Here is a 24,163-nt window from a genome sequence, read left to right as displayed (position 1 = left end):
CTGGCGGCGCAGCAGCAGCAAGAGGCCCCATTAGCTAAAATGGTGCCCAGGCCCGACCCGAGCCTACTCCACGGCAGGGTAGCACTCCAAGAGAGCAGGCCAGGGCCCAGAGGAGAGCCATGTGACAGAGGAGACCACAGAAGAGAAGATATTACTCCTTAATTTTTTTTAAAAAAAATTCATTATTTTTTTCTCTTTTCAAAAAAAAAATTGTCCCTGGATTTCTTTGAAAAAAATCTAGTAACCTTAGACTAGTTGATCCTCTTGGTCCCTTCCAATTCTATGCTTCTGCTCCCGCCTCCCTGACCCCACTCCCCTTTTGGGTAGCTGTGAGGGACAATACTTGTGAACTCAACATTTATTGCCCAGTAGTGGCTTGTTCCCACTCGGACCGACAGGGCAAAAGGCAATGGAAGATCTGCATTAGGTGGAGACACAGGCCGTGACAGGCAGAGAGTCACATCCTGACCAGTTGTAAACAAGGAAGGTGGGGTTGGCTGGGGACAGACTGAAACCCATTCGCCCACATGAACTACCAAAGGAGCAAAACAACGCAATTTTAAAAAATCAAAACAATGACAACAGCTGAGAACATTTTAAAACAGCTATATGTCCCCACAGCTGATATTTCCAAGGTTGCCAGGAACAGTATCTTTAACAGAATCACAGAATCATAGAAAATTGTAGGGTTGAAAGGGACCCTGAGAGTCATCTGGTCCAACCCCCTGCAAGACAGGAATCTCAGCTAAAGCATCCCTGACAGATGGCCGTCCAACCTCTGCTTAAAAACCTCCAAGGAAGAAGAGTCCACCACCTTCTGAGGGAGTCTGTTCTGCTGCTGAACAGCTCTTACCGTCGGAAAGTTCTCCCTAATGTTTAGTCGGAATCTTCTTTCCTGTCATTTGAATCCATTGGTTCGGATCCTACCCTCTGGAGCAGCAGAAAACCAGCTTGCTCCATCTTCCATGTGACAAATGCCTTCTCTGCAAATGCCTGGGTGAACGGGGATATTTTAAAATTCCTACCGACTCTTACTGTTTAGCAAAAGATGTAAGTCAGAGGGAAGTTGTGCAAACAAGACAAGTGGATACATACGGCCTTCAGAATTGAAACAGCATCTTCTGGGAGCCAAGACGGGTAGGAGATTTCATCCTTAAGGATGGCCTCAAAGAGGTCATCTTCGTTTTCAGCTTCGAAAGGAGCGTGGCCACAGAGCATCTCGTAGAGCAGCACTCCCATTGCCCACCAGTCAACGTCGGGACCATACAGCATCTCTTGTAAAATCTGCCGTGAGATGAGCAGGAGTCAAAATCAACAATGCTACCCAGTCATTCTTATTCCCTGCCTGTTGAGGACTGCAACGCCGAGTGATGGCATGCATATGTGAAAGAGGATGACAGATCAAAGCCCAGTGAGATTTCGTAATGGTTTCCAGAAGAGCAGCCATGTTAGGCTCTTGCAGCTAATTATTAATTATTATTATTATTATTATTATTATTATTATTATTATTATTATTATTATTATTATTATACCCCGCCTATCTGGCTGAGTTTCCCCAGCCACTCTGGGCGGCTCCCAATCGAGTGTTAAAAACAATACAGCATTATATCAAAAACTTCCCTAAACAGGGCTGCCTTCAGATGTCTTTTAAAAATAAGATAGCTGCTTATTTCCTTGACACCTGATGGGAGGGCGTTCCACAGGGTGGGTGCCACTACCGAGAAGGCCCTCTGTCTGGTTCCCTGTAACTTGGCTTCTCGCAGCGAGGGAACCGTCAGAAGGCTCTTGGCGCTGGACCTCAGTGTCCGGGCTGAACGATGGGGGTGGAGATGCTCCTTCAGATATACCGGGCCGAGGCCATTTAGGGCTTTAAAGGTCAGCACCAACACTTTGAATTGTGCTCGGAAACATACTGGGAGCCAATGCAGATCTCTCAGGACCGGTGTTATGTGGTCCTGGCGGCCACGCCCAATCACTAGTCTAGCTGCCACAAGCAATCACAAGGAGTCAAACAGAACCTAATAAATGTATTAGGGTCATAGAATTGTTGGAAGGGACCACAAGGATCATCTAGTCCAACTCCCTGCAGTGCCCACCGTGGGACTCGAATCCACAACCTTAAGAGTCCCATGGTTCTACCGACTGAACTATGGAATAAGCTTTCATAGACTCACTTCTTCAGATGCAGGAAGTGAAATCTTGGCTGGCAGGTATGGAAAGGAGAAAACCATAAGGTGGGAATTGAATGGCAAGCAAATCCAACAAGTTGCATTGGTAGATAACTAGAGCTTAAATATATGTTAAACAGGCACACCTTTAACCTTTTACAGTAGCAAATGGGCGATAATTGCTGAGATGGTTGAAGGGTCTGATTTGCAAGGACAGTCATAGACAGCACAGACATTCTGGGATTGGCCAGCTAATTAACACATGCCACATGATCAAAATCCTTTGCAGTGTGATTTGAGTACAGCATTCTCCAACCCACACAAACGTCAAGCAATCAAGTCCTGGTTCACATTTGCCTGGTCACCATGGGATGATTGCAGCATCAAGCAACGACTTATGACAAGAAGTAATGGAAGTAAACTAGGCTCCCTGAAGGACTTGCCTAGTTTGGTTCCCCCAACATCCCATAGAGTAATTTTGATTGACTGAAGTATGGTTCCTTGAATTTAAGGAAAACGTCTGGTATGGTATTGTTGGGAGTTAGTCAATAGACACACGTAAGAATTCTAAACACATTCAAGGAATGCTAGCTGAAAAGCTGAAAGCTGTAAAATTTGGTTGTTGGACACAAGTCAGTTTTGTATACTGTGAAACAAAATTTAAAAATTCCTTCCAGTAGCACCTTAGAGACCAACTAAGTTTGTTATTGGTATGAGCTTTCGTGTGCATGCACACTTCTTCAGAGTGTGGGTTCTTCACAGTGAAGTTACCTGTTCAGAAATAAAGCCGTTCAGAAACGACTTGGATTGTGAACGAGCCATTGCAGGGCTAATCTCACAGAAAGAACTTTCCTGTCACCTGTCTCACAAGTGGCTGTGAATCATCAAGTACTCAGAAACCAAGAGGAGCACTACAGATGCATGCATGATTGATGAAAGAGCAAGTTTAACATGTGAACTGGCCCATGGACAGGACATAAAGAAAACCCTGAAATGTTCAATGAGAATACCCTAAACTTGATCCAGAGGTACCTGTGCAAAATAGGGCACAGGATGCATTTGATACAAATTCACACAGATACAGTCGTACCTTGGTTCTCAAACAGAATGCATTCCAGGAGTCCATTCGACTCCTGAAACCATTCAAAAACCAAGGCACAGTTTCTGTTTGGCTGCAGGAGCGTCTTGCAGCCAATCGGAAGCCGCGCCAGACATTTGGCTTCTGAAAATTGTTCGAAAACTGGAACACTCGCTTCTGGGTTTCGATCGTTCAGGAGCCGATTTGTTTGGGAGCCAAGGCATTTGAGATCCAAGGTGTTATGTACTGAGGTTCTCTCCCTGGGCCAGCAGGAAGATACTGTAGATAGTTATGCAAATAAGGGATCGAAAGTGACGTTCATTGATTGGATAGTTTTGGGAAATTGTTACAGCTACGTTGTAGTGGAGCTCTATATAAGCAGGCTGACTGAACCCTTCAGTTCAGTTCTGTTCTGGCCTGTGAATAAACAAGAGCTGTTTGAAGAATCACTGTGTCGTCTGATATGTTCACCCACAACTTAACACAAGGTACAACTGTACTGATAGGGAACATACTGGCCCTTGCTGAGGCACAACCACTTTGCAGGGTTTTTTCCACATCAGCTCACGGACTTCCATTTGCAGATGTTCATTATTCATGCACACTGCTTTATCTGCACGCAGTGAGCTTCTTGGTGCATGCACAGAACCGTTGTCCTGTTGGCAGAACAATATCCATGCTGCATGCAGAAGAGTCTCATGGCTTTGAAGCAACTACATATGTGAACCCTGTGCAAGCATTTATCCAAATGCCTCGCAAATACTGTGCAAATTATTTCTAATTTGGAATCATTTATTCTGCCACATAACCTGGCCTAGCTCGGTTTCTGCACTGCCGAGCTGAGCCTGGTGGGGAAATGCAGCGTTTGAGAAAGCAAAGCTCCTGCACAGGCGACATCTTTCCTGTACCTCTGGGGCGATGTAGTCAGGTGTTCCACAGAAGGTCGCCGTGGTGACCCCGTCGCGGATTCCTTCTTTACACATCCCAAAGTCGGCCAGCTTGCAATGGCCCTCGTGATCGAGCAACACGTTATCCAGCTTCAGATCCCTGCAACAGTGGAGACACACGTCAGTTTGCAGGTAGTACCGTATTTTTCACTCTATAGGACGAACCCGACTATAGGACGCACCTTGTTTTAGAGGGGGAGAACAAGGGAAAAAAATTCTCCCCCTCTCTGCTTAGCGCCCCTTCAGCGAAGCGGCAGGAGAAATGGAGCCCCTTCCATTTCTCCTCCCGCTTGGCTGAAGGGGCGCTGCGCAGCTCTCTCCTGAAGCCAGGAGAGTCTTGCTCTCCCAGCTTCAGCAAAAGGAACCCGAAGCCTTCGGAGTGCAGTGCGAGTTCCCCTGTGCTCCAAAGGCTTCAGGCACCGACCCCTCTCACTCTCCAGGCTTCAGCAAAAGCAACGCGTAGGCTCTGGAGCGCGGAGGGAGCGCTCCCTCTGTGCTTCGGAGGCTTCACGTTGCTATCGCTAAAGCCAAGGAGCCTGCATTCGCTCCATAGGACGCACAAACATTTCCCCTTAATTTTTGTAGGGGGAAAAGTGAGTCCTATAGAGTGAAACATACGGTAAATTGAGACAAAAAGGAAGTGTGACAACAAGTTGAAGATCAACACCAACAAAAAAAGGTTATTCATGTATGCCACTACTGCGGCCTGTGTTTTGTTAGCCCCAAAATGGAAAACGAGCGAGGTCCCAACCAAAGAAGAATGGCAACTTAAACTGACGGAATATGCGCAGCTTGCATATTTAACGTACAGAATAAGAGAGCAAGAAGATCATACGTTTAGAGAAGACTGGGAAACGTTTATTGAATACACGGGGGAAATTGTGTACACTTGATAACGTGGGCAGCATTAAGATAAATTCAACAGTGCAAATGAGTTTTGATGGATGTAATAATGGAATACTGCATGGTTTAGTTTTTGTAAAACATGCAGGGGTTTTTATGATATGTAAAATGAACTATGGGAAGAGAAGAAGGGAAGTCATTGATATTTTAAGAATGTTTAAATGAGTATTTTAAATTGTAAAACCAAAAATTTAATTACACACACCCACCCAGCAAGGATGCTACCCCAAATTCTGTTTTCAGTGTTCCCGCTCCCCTCCCCAAGTGATGCTTGAATCATTCAGACCGGTGTTTCTCAAATCTTTTCAGATCTGCCCAACCCCCAAAAAAGCATCATTCAAAATAGCAGTTTGCATGACCCACCAAGGAAGATAAAAAACACAATAAAATTCAAAACAGTGACCACTGATTGCACATTTATTCAAAATCCAGTTAAAACTATTTAGTTTAATTCAACAAAAATGATGGACTTGATCCAGCAATATCCACTTTTCAGAGTCATAGTTATTTACAGCTCCCCCTGATGCCCCCTTGCCTCTTAATACCCTCCCCAGGTAACCCCCCTCCCCACAGAGGGGGGCACTGCCCACAGTGGGAACCACTGATCCTGTCATGAGTCACATGAATACCATGCAGGTGGTACTCAACTTTACTCGGAGTAGACCCTCTGAAATCAACAGAGGTGAGTAAGTTAGAGCCATGCATTTCAGTAAGTCTGCTCTGAGTAAACTTCAGTTGACTAGCACCTATTGTGTTCTTTGAGTCACTGTCATTTGGGAAGAACCATCGATCCCTATGATGTTGTTGTTTAGTCGTTTAGTCGTATCCAACTCTTCGTGACCCCCTGGACCAGAGCATGCCAGGCCCTCCTGGCTTCCACTGCCTCCCACAGCTTGGTCAAACTCATGTTCGTAGCTTTGAGAACACGGGCCAACCATCTCATCCTCGGTCATCCCCTTCTCCTCGTGCCCTCAATCTTCCTCAACATCAGGGTCTTTTCCAGGGAGTCTTCTCTTCTCATGAGGTGCCCAAACGACTGGAGCCTCAGCTTCAGGATCTGTCCTTCCAGTGAGCACTCAGGGCTGATTTCCTTCAGAATGGATAGGTTTGATCTTCTTGCAGTCCATGGGACTCTCCAGAGTCTCCTCCAGCACCATAATTCAAAAGCATCAATTCTTCGGCAATCAGCCTTCTTTATGGTCCAGCTCTTACTTCCATACATCACTACTGGGAAAACCATAGCTTTGACTATACGGATCTTTGTCAGCAAGGTGATGTCTCTGCTTTTTAAGATGCTGTCTAGGTTTGTCATTGCTTTTCTCCCAAGAAGCAGGCGTCTCTTAATTTCATGACTGCTGTCACCATCTGCAGTGATCATGGAGCCCAAGAAAGTAAAACCTTTCACTGCCTCCATTTCTTCCCCTTCTATTTGCCAGGAGGTGATGGCACCAGTGGCCATGATCTTAGTTTTTTTGATGTTGAGCTTTAGACCATATTTTGCGCTCTCCCCTTTCACCCTCGTTAAAAGGTTCTTTAATTCCTCCTCACTTCCTGCCATCAAGGTTGTGTCATCTGCCAAAAGCAAATGTGAGGGGAAGCACTTTATACATAAAAACGTCAGCAAAAACCCAGCATCCATTAATGGCTCCTCTGTTGGGAATTGTAGCACTGTGGAGGTAAACTATAGCCGTGGTTGTTTAAGGTGGTTTCCTTGTGCTATGTGTGAATGAGACCTCCGCTGCAATCTCAGGAAGAGGAAAAGAGCAATGGGATCCGACTTCAGGCAGTGAGGTTGGAAAACAGGCCCAGGCAGGAGACAAATAACTACTAGCAGAAGATTTAAAAGGGGAGAAGAGCCAAGCAGAGTCAGTAATTCGAAAGAGAAGGAACAAGGAACAAGGAAAAAGAGAAACAGATCTTAATGACAAGCAAAAGAAGACCAACATTACCACCCCAGTCAATACATTACGTCTGGGGAGGGAAGGGGGAAATAAATTTCCCCCAGTAAGTCATCCGGTTCAAGCCTCGCTCACAGATAAAGTTTCCAATAGCAAAACATTTGGGGAGGCTTTTTTCTAAAGCTGCACTGCAGTCATTTTTAGTTTGTTGTTCCTTTTTTAGCTTATTTGTTGTGACAGCCTGTTCCGAGAGGCAAATTTTAAAACCACGACTACAACACTATAGAACTGGAAACAGGGAAAACAGCTCCTCTGCACCTGCCCTGAAATTTCAAGGAGTTAATCGTCACCCACTCCTGACTGGAGTGATCTCACTTGCTCCTCGCTCCACATTGCCATAGGGCGGGGGGGGGGGGCAGGGAGACGAATTCTCGACTTGAGGACCACATTCTTGATCAGAAGGTTGGCAGTTTGAATCCGCTCAATGGTAGTAAGCTCCCGTTGCTCTGTCCCAGCTTCTGCCAACCTTAGGGTTGCCATACATCTGAAATTTGCATATGTCATACGTCCGGACATACACAGAAAACTATTCGGGTCAATTACGTCCAGGGGGGTCCGGCACACTTCCTCATGCGCAGCTCTGGTCTTCCCCCCCGGGACCTTTGACGCAGCAGAGCGTAAAACACAGCGGAACAGAAGCTTGAACGTTCTTCGCGCGGTGGCAGTAACTCAGGCTGGACGCAGCAGTCTGCTTATCTTTAAAGTCTTTATTCCTTAGCAAAACACAACAGCTATAAATCTCCCGCCTGGAGATAGAGCGGACATCTCGCTTGCTCTCTCCTTAGAGCAAACACGCACACTGCGTTTCTCTCTCTCAGAGATACAGAACACTCCCACTTGCGTCAGTGTTCTTTTGCCACGCCTCGAAGAATGTGAGGCGTCATCACTCAGAACTCTTAACCCTGTAAGTTCTGAGCCTCTCCTAACACCCCCTCTCGAATCACGTTCTGAGAGGACTTCTGAGTGTTCAACACCTTCCCCATTGCCTTCCGCCCCTTCCTGGCATCGTTGTTAGGCACCTGTTGAACCTCACGAACCTTAGGTTCGCACTGTGCGAAACCAACCCACGCATTTGTGACCTGAAACCTCTCAGGTGGAATTCCCTTTGTAGCCCGCGATGACCGCCTGGGCACAAACTGGGGTGCTCCTCCCGACCCACTGGGGCCAGCGTGTGCGTCTTCCTCATCAGAAGACTCCCCCTCTGACTTGACACTTCTGTGAGCTTTCTCCATTATGCGCACAGGAGATGAGGGCTCACTCTTGGACACTCCCTTAACAACCTGTGGAGACGCCCTACTCTGTTCAGGGACCTGGTCTCCACCAGCAGGTTCAGGCTCTGGCTCTCCTTCCTCCTCAGAGTCGTACAGACAATCTGAGTGAACGTCAGAGCGCACTTTGCGCCTTGCCCAACCATCCTGCTCAAAGAACTCAGCCTGTTTACTGACCAGAAGCTTGGTCTGATCACCTTCTGGATATGCGAATCTCCACCCTTTTGTCGCAGGCTCATATCCACAGAAGATCATTTCCTGGTACTTTGGACCACCCTCTTGCTGCAACCACTTTGGTACAGGCACCATGGCCCTGCAACCAAACGAACGGAAGAAATGCACCTGTGGCTTCTGTCCGTTGAGCAAGAAATATGGGGTGTCATCTACCACTGCATTGTAGCACCTGTTCATCGAGAAATTGGCCGTTTTTACCGCCTCCCCCCAAAAACTGTGAGGCAAACCAGAGTCATCCAGTAGAATTTCGGATGCTCGAACCAGAGCTTTACTCCTAAGCTCTGCCACGCCACTCTTCTGAGGAGAAGTCACCTTGTGACGTATCCCCCTCTGGCGAAAGAAACCCTTTAGAGCAGACCCAGTGACCTCAGAACCACGGTCAAACTGGAAACCTTGCACCTTGGTGGAGAACCTCAGTTCCACCTCTGCAACCCAATCTTTGATCAGTTGCGCTGCTTCCTCCTTCGTTTTCAGCGTGAAAGCCCAGGAGTTCCTAGTAAAATCATCTGTCAGCACCATCAGCCACTTGGCCTTGCCCAGACTTGGCTGTGGCATACCTAAAAGGTCTGCATGCACAAGCTCAAAAGGCCTTGTGGTTACTCTCTCTACCCTGGGATGGCTAAATCCCTTGTTTCTGGCTTTTCTGCAAGCCTTGCAATTCAAAGGTTTACTACATTCTTTTACCTTGCAACCTTTGGTGCACTCTGATAACATCTGAACGTCCTCACAGGACCCATGTGACATCCTCTTGTGCCACACGCAAGCACATGACACATGAGTGTGATCAGTGGCTTTCCCAGCATTCCCCTCACCCTCGAGAGGTGATTCTAAAACAAAGAGGTTGTTCTGATCTTTTCCAACACTTACGAGCTCCTTCCCATCTCTGGAAATGGTGCAAACATTTTTTTCAAAACTCACAGAATATCCCTCCTGTAAAAGAGAAGGTACAGACAGCAGGCAATGTTTTATCTCAGGGAGAACATAAACCTTCAATTCAGCCTGTAAAAAAGAGACAAACATATTAGAAACATGGGTTACACGGCCCTGTGAACCTGTAGCAAATCTAACTGTTTTCTCAGTTGAAACAGCCTTGCAGTTCCACATTTGTCCATCAGGTGGCGCTGTTACCAAATGGGCATTCGCAGCTGAGTCAACAACCCAACGAAGCACTCTCCCCCCTCCGGAGTTGTCCTTCTTTGTTGCCTTAGCAACTGCCTTCCTGCTGCCCCCGACCTTGGAGCTATCGCTGCAGGTGGTGTTTTCCAAAACCGCCATCGAAGCAGACAGTTGATAAACGCTCTCCTCCCCTTCCGGCCGACCCTGGGACTTTCCACGCTGGCCTCTTCTCCCGGGCTGGTTCCCATGGGAAACGACCTTGAACGCATCCTGCCCTGGCTCCTTTGCTCTCTGTGGGCAGCTGCGACGCAGATGGTCAGTCGAAGCACAAACAAAACATCGCCTAGTGGAAAACTTTGCAAACTTGCCTTTGGACGTCAGTGCCCCCCCAACCTCTCCAGCAGCCCTCCTCCTTGAGGCTTTTCTGCCGTTGGGAAAATGGCTTTTGGCTTCTGCTGTGGTTTCTCTGCAAACCCCCTCCAGCTCCTGCCAAACAGCCTGGGCACTCTCAAGACCCTTGGACCGGCCTTTCTGGCCTGCACCCCCAAACTTTGGTGCACAGCCTCCAGAGGAACAGCTAGCCACTGCTTTCCTCTTCCCAGCTTCCAGCAGCTTTCCAGCATGCAGCTCATATGTAGGGGCATTCCGGCAGCCCTCCAACACAGTCCCAGCCCCCTCTGGGCCTTCTGGGCATTCCTCAGCCCCTCCTGGACTCTCTGGGCGTTCCCCAGCTTCTGTGCAGCATCTGGCCCCCTCTGGGCGTCCCTCAGGCTGGCGTCTAGCCCCCTCTGGGCTTCTTGGGCATGGTGCTTCCTCAGAGCGATTCTCAGCCCCCTCTCGCCTGGCTCCCACTGCTTTCTTCAGTGCCTGCCTTCTCCCGGCCCAGGGCTCCTTCCCGTCTGCCTCTTCAAAAGGGACTGCACGCGATTCATGGCTGTCTGCCATCTCTCCCCGGGGGCCCAGCTTACTCACGAGTACCTCCCGGTCCGGCAGATCTCAGCTCCTCCCGGCTGGCTCCAGCTACTCCTTAGCTGGCCTTTGGCTGCTGCTCAGCCTCTTTGCCTGCAGTATCTCTTTCCCAGCGTCTCATCAGCTGGCCTCTGACTGCAGCCTCCTCACACGCACGAACGTTGCTTATCTTTATTGCTGACCCCCATAACCTATTCGGGTCAATTACGTCCAGGGGGGTCCGGCACACTTCCTCATGCGCAGCTCTGGTCTTCCCCCCCGGGACCTTTGACGCAGCAGAGCGTAAAACACAGCGGAACAGAAGCTTGAACGTTCTTCGCGCGGTGGCAGTAACTCAGGCTGGACGCAGCAGTCTGCTTATCTTTAAAGTCTTTATTCCTTAGCAAAACACAACAGCTATAAATCTCCCGCCTGGAGATAGAGCGGACATCTCGCTTGCTCTCTCCTTAGAGCAAACACGCACACTGCGTTTCTCTCTCTCAGAGATACAGAACACTCCCACTTGCGTCAGTGTTCTTTTGCCACGCCTCGAAGAATGTGAGGCGTCATCACTCAGAACTCTTAACCCTGTAAGTTCTGAGCCTCTCCTAACAAAAACTGCAGTCAGAAGCAGTGTCCCCGCAAAAAAGCTCAACAACTTTTGTGTTTGGATTTTTACTTGTTGAAATATGGCAACCCTAGCAGTTTGAAAGCATAACCAAACTCGGCCCGCCAACTGTTTAGGGACTACAAGTCCCATCATCCCTGACCACTGGTCCTGTTAGCTAGGGATGATGGGAGTTGTAGTCCCAAAACAGCTGGAGGGCCAAGTTTGGCCATCACTGGATAACCAGTGCAAATAGATAAATAGGTACCACTGCGGTGGGAAGGTAAACGGTGTTTCCATGCGCTCTGGTTTCCGTCATGGTCTTCTGTTGCACCAGAAGTGGTTTAGTCATGCTGGCCACATGAGCCAGAAAGCTGTCTGTGGACAAACACCAGCCTGAAAGTGAGATGAGCGCCGCAACCCCATAGTCGCCTTCGACTGGACTTAACCGTCCAGGGGTCCTTTACCTTTTTACTGTATACTGTTTAAGGCAGTATCATACCACTTTAAACAGTGAATAGGTAAAGGTAAAGGTACCCCTGCCCATACGGGCCAGTCTTGACAGACTCTAGGGTTGTGCGCCCATCTCACTCAAGAGGCCGAGGGCCAGCGCTGTCCGGAGACACTTCCGGGTCACGTGGCCAGCGTGACATCGCTGCTCTGGTGAGCCAGAGCCGCACACAGAAACGCCATTTACCTTCCCGCTAGTACGCGGTCCCTATTTATCTACTTGCACCCGGGGGTGCTTTCGAACTGCTAGGTTGGCAGGCACTGGGACCGAACAACGGGAGCGCACCCCGCCACAGGGATTCGAACCGCCAACCTTTCGATCGGCAAGCCCTAGGTGCTGAGGCTTTTAACCACAGCGCCACCCACGTCCCTAAACAGTGAATGGCTTACCTCAAATAATCCTGGGAACTCTGGTTTGACTAAGGCAGAATAGAATGGTACTATTACTTCCCTTGATCTGGACACTATACTTTGGTTGATGCAGCCTAAAATAGCATTAGCTTTTTTGCTGCTGCATCACAAAGTGGACTCATGTTAAGCTTCCTCATGTTAAAGTTACTCATGTAACTTTAAACAAGCATGGCTTCCCCCAAAGGATTCTGGGAAGTGTCATTGGATGTTAAGAGACCCCAAGTCCCGCTCACAGAGCTATAACTCCCAGAGTGGTTTAACAATCAGTCCCTCTTCCCTGGGAGCTCTGTGAGGGAGAATACAGGGTCTCCTAACTATTATTCCCCCTCAACAAACTTCAGCTCCCCAAATTTCCTTCCTCTTTTGATCGCCTTGTTTTCTCCCCGCCATCCCCTCCAGCTCTTTTGGGTACCTATCCGCTTGGCTTTGTCATTCTCTTAACTTTCACCATCTCCTTCCTGACACATCAGCCTCTGGGAGACTTTGCTTCAAGGCTCGCTTAGGTGATGCACCTGAGACCTCTAGTCCGGCTTGGCATCACTTGCCTTCTCTCTGAAAAGGGCAAAGCACAGCCAGCCTAAGGCCTGTCTCTGCTTCTTGCCTGTCGCCATGACAATGGAAACACTGGCTCCCATTCATCTTCAGATACCTCCCCTGTGCTTCTGGAGGAACTAGAATTCGTTCCCTTTCCTCGACTGCTTGCTCTTATTTCTTTGCTGTATGAAATGGCCTCTGTGCTCTGGTTCTGTGGAGAGGCTCAGTGCTGGGCAGAAATATTTCCTCCTTTTCCAGGACACATCCTCTTTTCCATGTCTGGGTGCAAATTTGGCAAAAAAAGGATTTTTTAGCTTGGTTTTTTTGTTTGCAGTAACCCAAGAAACTTTTTCTACTGCATTAGACTTTGATCTAAGGCACCTGGCTAAACACACAACAGAGCAGCATCTTAAATTATTATTATTATTTTGCTGAAAGCGTGTTTTTACATGAGTAGAATGTGTGCTTTTATTTAAAAAGCATCTCCTGGTTATTTGTGGGGCATAGGAATTCGTTCACCCCCAAAAAAAATATAGTCCGGCCCCCCACAAGGTCTGAGGGACAGTGGACTGGCCCCCTGCTGAAAAAGTTTGCTGGCCCCTGTTCTGTAGCCTACATATAGTAGGCGTATTTTAAATGATAGTTGTCATAACGATCTGTACTTAAAAGCAGAGGAGGGCAAATGTGTCCTCTTTTTTTGCTCTTCAAAATATGGCAACCCTAGGATAGCATAAAGCTCCATGGATATAAAACTCCTATATTGCTTCAGCAGGGAGATGGAATGACCCTTAACCCTATTTTAAAAAATGGATTCAGTTTGCCTGCAAGATCACCATACCCCATATATGCCCGCTTGATCTCTTTGATCACGGAACTGGCACTGTTAAAGGCGCCATGTAACAACCATTCCACATTTGTAAGATACCAATATTTTAGTTCCTCTGGAACTCCCTGCCTATTGAAGTCAAACAGGGGCCTTCACAGTAATCTTTTTGGCACTTGCTAAAAACATTTTTGTTTAGACATGCCTATCAATCAATTAGCTATTATATCGGGTGTTAGCCGCCCTGAGCCCGGTCTTGGCTGGAGAGGGCGGGGTATAAATAAAATGTATTATTATTGTTGTTGCTGTTGTTGTTGTTGTTGTTATTATCCACATGTGTAGAATGTGAATGTATGTTTTAATCCTGTTGTTAGTTTATTGTTGATTTTATGTTTTGAATGATCAAAAGATTAACTGTTATGGTTTTTTGCATATAATTCTATTGTTCTGTTCTCTTTGTAAACCACTTTGAGGTTTGTTTGTTTTTACAAAAACCAATCAGTGTATAAGGTAAAGGTAAAGGTACCCCTGCCCGTACAGGCCAGTCTTGACAGACTCTGGGGTTGTGCGCCCATCTCACTTAAGAGGCCAGGGGCCAGCGCTGTCCGGAGACACTTCCGGGTCACGTGGCCAGAGTGAAAAAGCTGCATCTGGCGAGCCAGCGCAGCACACGGAAACGCCGTTTACCTTCCCGCCAGTAAGCGGTCCCTATTTATCTACTTGTACCCAGGGGTGCTTTTGAACTGCTAGGTTGGCAGGCGCTGGGACCGAGCAACAGGAGCGCACCCCGCCGCGGGGATTCGAACCGCCGACCTTTCGATCGGCAAGCCCTAGGCGCTGAGGCTTTTACCCACAGCGCCACCCGCGTCCCCAATCAGTGTATAGATTTTGCAAATAAATAAACACACACATATCCATATTAAGTAGAAGCACAGCTGCCTCCTAATTGCGAGACCCAATCAAACTGGAAGGTCATACTGAGCACTCAAGCTAGTAAAGGTAAAGGGACCCCTGACCATTAGGTCCAGTCGCGACCGACTCTGGGGTTGCGGCGCTCATCTTGCTTTATTGGCCGAGGGAGCCGGCGTACAGCTTCCGGGTCATGTGGCCAGCATGAATAAGCCGCTTCTGGCGAACCAGAGCAGCACATGGAAACGCTGTTTACCTTCCCGCTGCAGCGGTACCTATTTATCTACTTGCACTAGTGTGCTTTCGAACTGCTAGGTTGGCAGGAGCTGGGACTGAACAACGGAAGCTCACCCCATCGCGGGGATTCGAACTGCCGACCTTCTGATCGGCAAGTCCTAGGTTCTGTGGTTTAGACCACAGCGCCACCCGCTGTGCATTATATGAATGTGACACAAGATGGCGATGGTGAGCTGATGACAGATTCAATATATTTTTAAAAAACTTTTTTTTAATAATAAAAAAAGCATTTTCACAGCATTTTTTAATATATGTGTCGATTCCACCTGAATCTGAGCCACAGCCCTTCCCCCTTCCCTAATGTTCGAATGCCCCTTCTTATGTTCTAATGGTCAGCACGCTGTCCAGGGTGCTGGGTTGCAGCGGACAGTGGGCTGGAGCCATCTGCTCTGCAAGGCTAAATTTCTCTCTGCAGTTTGGAGCATGCATGCTCTGGGCATTCTTTAGCAGCGATGCTAGGAAGGAGGGACTATGGGAAGCAGGGAGGAAGAGAGAGGTTGGTGTCACATGTTCCTTTGCAAACCACAGACCCTGAAGCTGTGAATCCAGGGAGCCAAATTAAGCAGGACCGCCCCTGGTGGCTTTTGTGTTCTATTCTCATCAGTTGGAAGAACCTCGCTTGCTGGATAATTGGGTTGCTAACTTTGGACAAGGCGAACGTGGTAAGTTCCACACCGCAGGAGGAAATTGCTAAGCCGTCATGAGAAGACTGGCCAGCCTGAGTCCTCTGACGGAGAGGGAGAAGAAAGGAATATCTGTTTAGCATTAGCAAGTGGAATATTAGCATTGCAACTGCCCAAACTTATTCCATTTAACAGAGCACCATAGAAAAGGCAGCTGCTGAGGAGGGGTTGCAATGAACATTCCTACACGTTGAAGCAATTGCAAGGGTTCTTGCACTTCTTCCGACGCATTTATTACAAACTGCTCAAACTACAGCATCCAGAACGAAACACGGGAGCATGAAACTGCAACAGAATCTATTTGTTTTGTTGATGTGGTTAGATAGTTTTGGTGGGGGGATCGGCAAGTTTGCAGAAAAACCCCGCAAGGACTGTCAAAAATATTGCAAAAAAAAAAAGTGATTACAGTGTACAACCTGTTCTAACAAGACGTTACATGGGAGGATGAATGTGGGCAACCTTATTTCTGCCAGGGGATGAGATCCCTTGAGGGTAGTCTGTCAGGGGATTCACATTCTGAGAGAGGGGAGGGCCAGAACTGATCGTGGGTGGATACAGAAGCAGAAACGTTTAACAAATCTGGAATAAAGGCCCTCTGTGGAGCAGGCCATTACCATAGCTGTCAACTTACAGATTTGAAAATAAGGAACCAGCAGCCTCCAAAATAAGGGATCAGCAGCCAAAATAAGGGATTTTCAGAGCACAGGTATGTTCAACTTCTGAGCCCCTCTGAGCCAAAGGCAGAAAGCCCAGCCAGCAGCCAAACGAAGCCTCAAGCGGTGGTTCCAACAGCGCAGCAACCCGGCAAAGGGGATGCAGCAAGGAAAACCACCGTCACCTCTCCGCTGGGAAGCGCTGAGCAAAGGTGAGTCCCCAGGCAATGCGGCCGATTTGATCGGCACAAGGCATGCAAGCTCCACCCCCCAGTTGTTCTTAGACTCCTTATTGGGTGAGCAACACAGCCAAGCAACACAGTTGGAGCCTCCCTCCTCCCTGGCCGGCAGGGAGGGAGGGAGAGGAGCTGCTTCCTTTGAAACCCGGGAAATTTAAGGGACATCATCAATAAGGGACAGCAGCGGGACACGGCGCTGGGATAAGTGAGTTTCCCACCAAATAAGGGACGGTTGACAGCTATGGCCATTACAGCTACTGTTGTAATGAAAGCAAAGCAAAGACACAAACGTTTGCATGGGTATGACAGAAGCTTCCCAGTTTGTTCTCAGACAGCTGGCAGCAGAACAACTTGTTTTTTCTTCAGCCATACAACCTGGAAAACGTAACCAAACCCAGACCCATCAAGCTATTTTTATCAGACAACATATTGTCTCTTCCAAGTATTCTGAAACTACACCAAAAGATTGGGGTGGGGGGGGGGAGGGCGGGGAGAGAGAAAACATTTCAAAGTTTAGGGAAAATAAGGAGGAAATAGGAAGACAAGTCCATCTTTAGTGTTTCTCGAACTGAGGTCTCCAGCTGTGTTGGACTACAACTCCCATCATCCCTGACCCCTGGTCCTGCTAGTTAGGGATGGTGCCTGTTGTGACGTGGGGTTTGTGATTTCAGCTCTCTTGACATAATATGCTGGAGACAGTTCTGTAGTAACACTTCTTTATTAAAGCAAACAAGACTGAGAACTGAGGAGGGGAGAGCTACATTTATAGGGACAGGGAACTAGCTAGAAAGGATACATTTTGGAGGGAACAATATCAGGCAATCACAGTCCTGCCTTTTGGAGGAAACCAATAAGACAGAGGATCCAAATACAGCAGCTTAAATGAACCAATAGTAGCTGTACCCTCTGGAACCAAAAGGCAGTTACTTTACACTAATGCAAATACAGACAATAATAATACAGATATAAAATCCTTTGACTCAATACACAACAGTGCCTACCTGTGATGAAATAAATGCAGCCATTAAGCCCTCCGTCCAATGGCTTGTGGGAGCAGTAAGTTTAGCTTCGAACAATCTCTGGCAATGTGCTTCTCAGAGTCCAACTCAAAGGAGTCTTAAAAAAACACCCACCTAAAACCCCAACTAAAGAATCATGGCAAGAAAAATTGATGGACTATGTAGAACTGGCAAAACTGACATATAAGCTACGGGACAAGGATAACTGTGACTTTAAAGATGAATGGGAACCCTTTACAAAGTACCGTATTTTTTGCTCTATAAGACTCACTTTTTCCCTCCTAAAAAGTAAGGGGAAATGTGTGTGCGTCTTATGGAGTGAATGCAGGCTGCGCAGCTATCCCAGAAGCCAGAACAGCAAGAGGGATTGCTGCTTTCACTGCGCAGCGATCCCTCTTGCTGTTCTGGCTTCTGAGATTCAGAATATTTTTTTTCTTGTTTTCCTCCTCCAAAAACTAGGTGCGTCTTGTGGTCTGGTGCATCTTATAGAGTGAAAAATACGGGTATTTGAAGAGGCAACAAAGCGAACTGGACTCCTTGGCTGGTTTTGAATAAACATTCACAAACTTTTTATTGATAATAATTAGCTAAGTAGTTTGAGGATCTATACAACTTTGTAACATGCAGAAATCAGCATTCTCAGAGAAATCAAAGAAGGGAACTGAGGGAAGTCGGGGGGGTGGGGGTGGGTCGGTTTTGTGGGGGGGGGAGGAAAAATTGGGGAGGGAATAAGGGTGATATGTTTCTGGATAATATGTTTTGTTTTAATTTTGAAAATAAATAAATAAATAAATACAAAAAAAAACCCACCCACCTCTCCACTTATGAATATACAAAGCTGTATCACACCTACACAAACCATTTGTCGGTCTAGCCCAGTCTCCTCAAAAGCATGCCTGTCTGCCAGCAACAGATCTTTGCAGCCAGGCTGCTTTGAATTCTGATGCCTTGAACCAGGGGTTGGCAACCTAAGGCCCATGGGCCACAAGCGGCCCACGGGGGTCGTTTAACCGGTCCACGAGCCACCCCCGAACCAAGCCGACCGCTCGGTCAGTCCCAGAGCGCTGTGCTAAAGTGGTGCAGCGCGGCGTGGGGACTCGCTTCCGCGGTGCCAGAAATAGTGTCTGTGCATGCTCAGATGCCAGAAATCACGTCTGCGCTGACGCAGACACCGGAAATCGTGGCTGCGCACGCGTGATCCGGCCGACGGAGGGATCTCCACTGGAGTGAACTGGCCAAGACAACGTAAACCTTGCGGACCCCTGCCTTGAACCATCCCATGGCTTCTAAAACAATGAAGGGGCAACTCACATCCCACATTCTGCTAAAGGTTGCGGTTTAAATATACGTAAAATCGTTGTTCTTTCATACAGACACGCAGTCATTTCTCAGAAATGCCAGTGGGTGGGGATGCGATTTCACTGAATGTATGACAGACACAAACCGGGACTGGGAAAATCCTTCCTGGAAGTCTGTGGCAGGCGGACTGGGCAAACCTCCTGCTGACCAAATAACCAGCAACCTAGAAATGTAGAGGATTCTTTCATCTCACTGAACGGAGCTGCTGGAATTTTTTCTAGCCTATCTGACGACGGAGCCAGTTTGCTCTTAAGAGTGCTGCTATTTTATGCATGCCAAGTGGGGGGTGGGGATGGGGGGGGCAAGCAAATCTGCAACCTGGAGCCCTCCACGGAAAGCACATTGATGACAGCACAAACAAATCAGATTTGGTGTATCCCAGATAAAAGCCTCCAGATGTTTTGGCCTACAACTCCCATGATCCCTAGCTAACAGGACCAGTGTTCAGGGATGGTGGGAATTGTAGTCCAAAACATCTGGAGGGCTGAAGGTTGGGGATGCCTGATCTAGCTCAACCCCCCTGCAGTGCAGGAATCTGTTGTGGATCGAGGGCCCGACCCCCGCTATGTGAAATAAACACACAAGGACACGTGATATAAGGTTAATGGGCAAGAAAAGGCCACAACTTTATTGATTACAGCAGTGAAAAGGTATTGGCTTAGGCATTGGATGACTATAGGAGGTGGGTTTATTCAACAGTAGGTGGAGCCTGTTGGTGCTAATCCAACTATAGGCTCACCCCTGCTGTCACCGAGGGTCGTGCCATGGCCTCCCGCCAAGCAGGCATCGGACGGAATACACGACCGCCAGATTCCTTTAACGGAATAACCCACGGTAGATAGCATAGGCGATGGCCACACCTAGCCCTTGACACACATGAATCCAATGCCTAACCTACCCACCAATACCACAAAAGTTGTGACGATTGCTACGAGGTAGGCGAAAAAACCAAAAAGCCTAATGCCAAATGGAAAAATTCCTACCAGGCCCCCCAGACAACCGGGGCGACCAACCTAAGGTCCATAGCAAGGCCAAAAAACCTAGACCCTGAGCTAAATGGGAGTGGAGGGTGGGTGACTCGCTGCGGGACGACGACTGAGGAGGAGGCGGAGCTGGAGCCGCAGCATTAAGCTGCTAAACACGCCCCCCGGAGAAACCTGGTTGGCTGCCTCCGGTGGGCGTGGGCGCCAGCCAGGTGAGGAGGGGCGGGGGCTAAGGCCCCCGGCCAGGGGCGGAGCTTGGGCTCCCGCCCACAACCACTCCCCTCTCTTCCAGGGAGGAGAGTCTTTGCCCAGTGTGGGACTTGAACCCACAACCACTGAGATTAAGAATCTCATGACTCCAGGAACATGGGCAGGAATCCTCCTAGTCAGGGTGGAATAATCCTGTGTATGCTTTCCGGTGTGGCAGGGGACAAGAATGACGTGGGCCTCCATATCCATTCTTCACTGACTATTGGCCATGCTGCCTGCCTGGGATGACAGGAGCTGGGAGTCCAATCACAATGGTCACCCCTGCCAACAACACTCTGAGTAAGAGGGCAGCTCATCACTTTAGCTGTGTTTACTGCACTGCAAGGGGGTTGGACTAGATGATCCCTGGGTACCTTCCAGCTCTAATAATAATAATAATAATAATAATAATAATAATAATAATAATGTATTATTTGTACCCTGCCCATCTGGCTGGGCTTCCCCAGCCACTCTGGGCGGCTTCCAGCAAAGATTAAAAATACATTAAAATGTCACACATTAAAAACTTCCCTGAACAGGGCTGCCTTCAGATGTCTACAGTTGTACGCCTCTTTAATTTCAGTTCACAAGTGCAGCAGCACCCACAAAGGGCAAGGCAACAGTCAAATCAGAACGGAGGCAGAAAGAGAAGGAACCCAAATCACAGAGGGAAAAGTAGCTTGCCTAGTACTGACAATCACACTTCTCAGGCGCTATGTGGGTCAGATTCAGCCCCCCCCCCACACCATCCCCTGCCGAAAATGAACTTTAGCACAGTAAATCCAATCTTCAATATGCAAGTTGCGTGTTAAATCACATGTATAAATGGACATATATGCACTGTGTCTTATGAAGGAATGAAGCATGGAGAGATTCTGGAAAACAATGTACCCATTTTACAGATGGGAATCTATGGTGTCAGGAATTTACACCCCAATGGAAACAAACCATCACCTCTGTCTCATGCAGAATTAGGATTTGCTTAACTCTGCATTGGACTAAAGCAGCCATCTCACCCCTGCATTTTCTCTCTCTTTTTTTGGTCAGATTAAAATATATATGGGAATGGGTCATAGCTCAGTGGAGGCGCATCTGCCTTGCATTAAATAACAACAACAACAACAACAACAACAACAACATTTATATATTGTCCACCGACTGGGTTGCCAGAGCCACTCTGGGCAGCTCCCATCACAGCCCTCCCTGGAGATGTCAGGACTTGAACCCGGCACCTCCTGCCTGCATTTCAGATGCCCTGTCTCTGAGCCATCAAGCAAGTCTGAAGTGTGTAACGATGGCAAGTGTGGAGATCTGAGCATAGAGCGCCATAATGTCAGATTGTGCCAGACTGTTCTTTGCTGCTTGTTGCTTCTTGCCTCCTCCGCATGTCAAACCATCGCTCCTTGATGTGGAAACGCTTTTGGAAACGTGCGCTGTGAGATGCCACCCTTCAGAGGTGCCAAAAAAAGTGACTCACTCCTATTACTGAGTTGCGGGAGGCAGCTCAGAAGACACAACCATGCCAGGGAATTACAGTGTAATCCTAGGCAGGCCTACTCAGAAGTAATCCCTATGGGCTTCAACAGGGCTCCAGAGAGTGTAGGACTCTGACTACCATCACCCCAGCTCTCCAGACATGCTGGCGGGGGATGATGGGAGTTGGAGTCCAACAATTTCTGGAGGGCACTGCAGCGGTGTTGACCTTTCAAGCAATCTGAGCCCATGCCAACCTGCCTGTCTCTGCTCCTCCCTCTTCGTGCCTCTCCTGGTCCTGGAAGACCAGCATCCCTAGTCAGCATCACCAATGGTCAAGAATGATGGGAGCTGTAGAATATCTGGGGAGGGAACACACCACATTGACCAGTCCTGGTTCTCTGCTGTCTAGCAGGAGCTACCTAAGGTGCAGATGCTGCAGAACCTCTGATGGGAAATTGACAATTGAACCCAGGACCTCGCATGGGCAAAGCCTGTTCTCTCAGGCTGAGCTTTGGCCTCTTTTTAACCCTGCCACAAGCCAAGCATTCTGCAGTTTACCAGCTGGCAGGGCAAAGGTCAGCGGCATTGGAAAAGTCGCTTTCCTAAGATGTTCACAGACACACACGCACATTTTCCAGGACACAGATTATTCAGCTGTATTTACAGTAATTGTGGATCATCATCAGATCACAAGGTCCCGGGGGGGTGGGGGGGTTTGGAGATGGATCAGGAACCCTTTCCACTTGTGACTCAGACACCGGCTCTGTGATACAACCATCATTACAATGCCAAAGGAGGCTTCAAATGCCCATGTCCACTTCTCTTTACCAGCTTCTTCCCCCACAATCATGGTTTCCAAAGAACTCATCAGTGGGCACACCAAAAAGTTTCCACCAGGACACCCAACACACATTTGAAGCACGTGACTTCCCCAAGGAATTCTGGGAAGTGTAGTTTTCCAAAGGGTGCTGGGGCGTGTAGCTCTGTAAGGAGGGAAACTACAGTTCCCATGATTCTTCAGGGGGAATCACATGCTTTAAATGTGTGTTGGATGCGCTTTAAATGCATGCAGTGGATCTGCTCTTAGTGATGCTCTTCCAGCTGAAATGCTAAAATTGACATCATCCAGGGGTGGAGGAAGGGGGGTGCAGTGGGGGCAGGCCACCCCGGGTGTCATCACTGAGGGGGGTGACATTCGGTGCGCCGCCTGCCCACGACGACCAAGCCTACCCCAAGCCGTCAGGGGGAAGGGGCAGAGTTCCACCACCTTGCCGGCGGCATTTCCCCCTTCCTTCTTCATTTTGACAGCTCAGGGGAGGCTTGGGAGTTGCAGGTGGGCAATGCGCTGTTGCCCCCCACTCCTGGGCTGCTTCTGGGGGGGGGGGAGCCTCCCCCGAGCTGTCAAAAGGAAGAGGGAAGGGAGGAAGGCTGCTGGTAAAGCGGTCTGGCTCCCACCCCACCCAGGAAGCAGCCTGCCATGGGCGGTTCGCTCCTTGCCCATGGGCGTCTCAGCCCCTGGGACGCCCACCGCAGCACCCCCAGGGATGCTGCCCCTGCCCCCGTGGCCCCACCCCCAGGTGCATGCTCTGGGTGCTGGAACAGCTAGCTCCGCTTCTGACACCATCCAGGGCATTTCTGGACTGTCGCAATTATTGAGCGGGATTCAGTCACATACCGGCAAATCAAGTCTGTGGATTAAAGCGGATTGAGAGCTCTTGAGCAACAAACCCGCTTCCCCAAAAGACCAGACCTTTTTTCTTTTTTTTTTTTGCAATAGGGAAAGCGATGGCGGGGGGGAATGCACTGGGAAAGTGTGGGGCAACTCTTGCTTTGAAGCAACCTCGTCTAGTCTCCCTGTGTGCAAAGTGGAGCGAAGAAGGCTCATTAAAAACAGCCAGCTGTTGCCTAATCTCCCTGCAGACAAACCAGGACAGATGCTCCATAAACATGGCCGCTGGAAGCGACCCTAGATGGCTGTTCTCTGAATATTAAGAACCAAACTACATGGTATGCTTTGAGATTTGGGACTGCATCTCCTGCCTTAATAAAAAACTGAAATGCAGGTGAGTGGCTCATTATGCCCCACTCAGCGGCCTCATACGTGGTCTGGGAAAACCCAAGAATCTTCAATGATTCAAATGGCCCTAATTTTTAAGCCAAGGCACCTTGGCTTAAACAGAACAGTGGGTGGCTAAGCAAAACAGTGGGTGGCTTATATGTGCACAAGGCTATAAGGAGCTGCCACAAACCAGGTCTAACCATTTGGTCCAGCAAGTTTTGTATCACCTATTCCAGTCACTTGAATGTTCTTATTCCAATCTACCACCTGAGATCTGGGAGAATTACAGGTATGTGGTGAAAGGCTTAGTCAAGGTCCGGTCTACGGGTGATCAAAGTCCTGGCCGAGGATGTCGGGACCGGGCACAAGATGGCAGGGTGGGAGAAGGAATGAGAGTCCAGAATCCAGGGGTCTGAGGGTCAGGAAGCAGGGAGTCACGAAGTCAAGGGTCTGAGGGTCGAGAAGCAAGGAGTCATGAAGTCAGGGGTCCAAGGATCAAGAAGGAAGGAGTCACAAAGTCAGGGGTCCGAGGATCAAGAAGGAAGGAGTCACGAAGTCAGGGGTCCGAGGATCAAGAAGGAAGGAGTCACGAAGTCAGGGGTCCGAGGATCAAGAAGGAAGGAGTCACAAAGTCAGGGGTCCGAGGATCAAAAAGGAAGGAGTCACGAAGTCAGGGGTCCGAGGATCAAGAAGGAAGGAGTCACGAAGTCAGGGGTCCGAGGATCAAGAAG

General features: G+C 48.6%; 1 protein-coding gene across 1 annotated transcript in view; it reads right to left on the bottom strand.

Annotated features, from left to right (window-relative positions):
• PRKCH (protein kinase C eta) overlaps positions 1-24,163 on the bottom strand; it is a 108,100-nt gene that overhangs the window by 10,425 nt on the left and 73,512 nt on the right. The window contains exons 11-12 of the mRNA XM_053404071.1: positions 4,156-4,294; positions 1,096-1,284 (exon numbers count right to left, since the gene is read on the bottom strand). Of these exons, the coding sequence (XP_053260046.1) occupies positions 1,096-1,284; positions 4,156-4,294 (328 nt within the window). The remainder of the gene's footprint in view (positions 1-1,095; positions 1,285-4,155; positions 4,295-24,163) is intronic.

This window comes from Podarcis raffonei, chromosome 1 (genome assembly GCF_027172205.1).
Source record: "Podarcis raffonei isolate rPodRaf1 chromosome 1, rPodRaf1.pri, whole genome shotgun sequence".
NCBI lineage: Eukaryota > Metazoa > Chordata > Lepidosauria > Squamata > Lacertidae > Podarcis > Podarcis raffonei.
The sequence above is the reverse complement of the archived record's forward strand: the minus strand, read 5'-3'. Positions and strand labels throughout refer to the sequence as shown.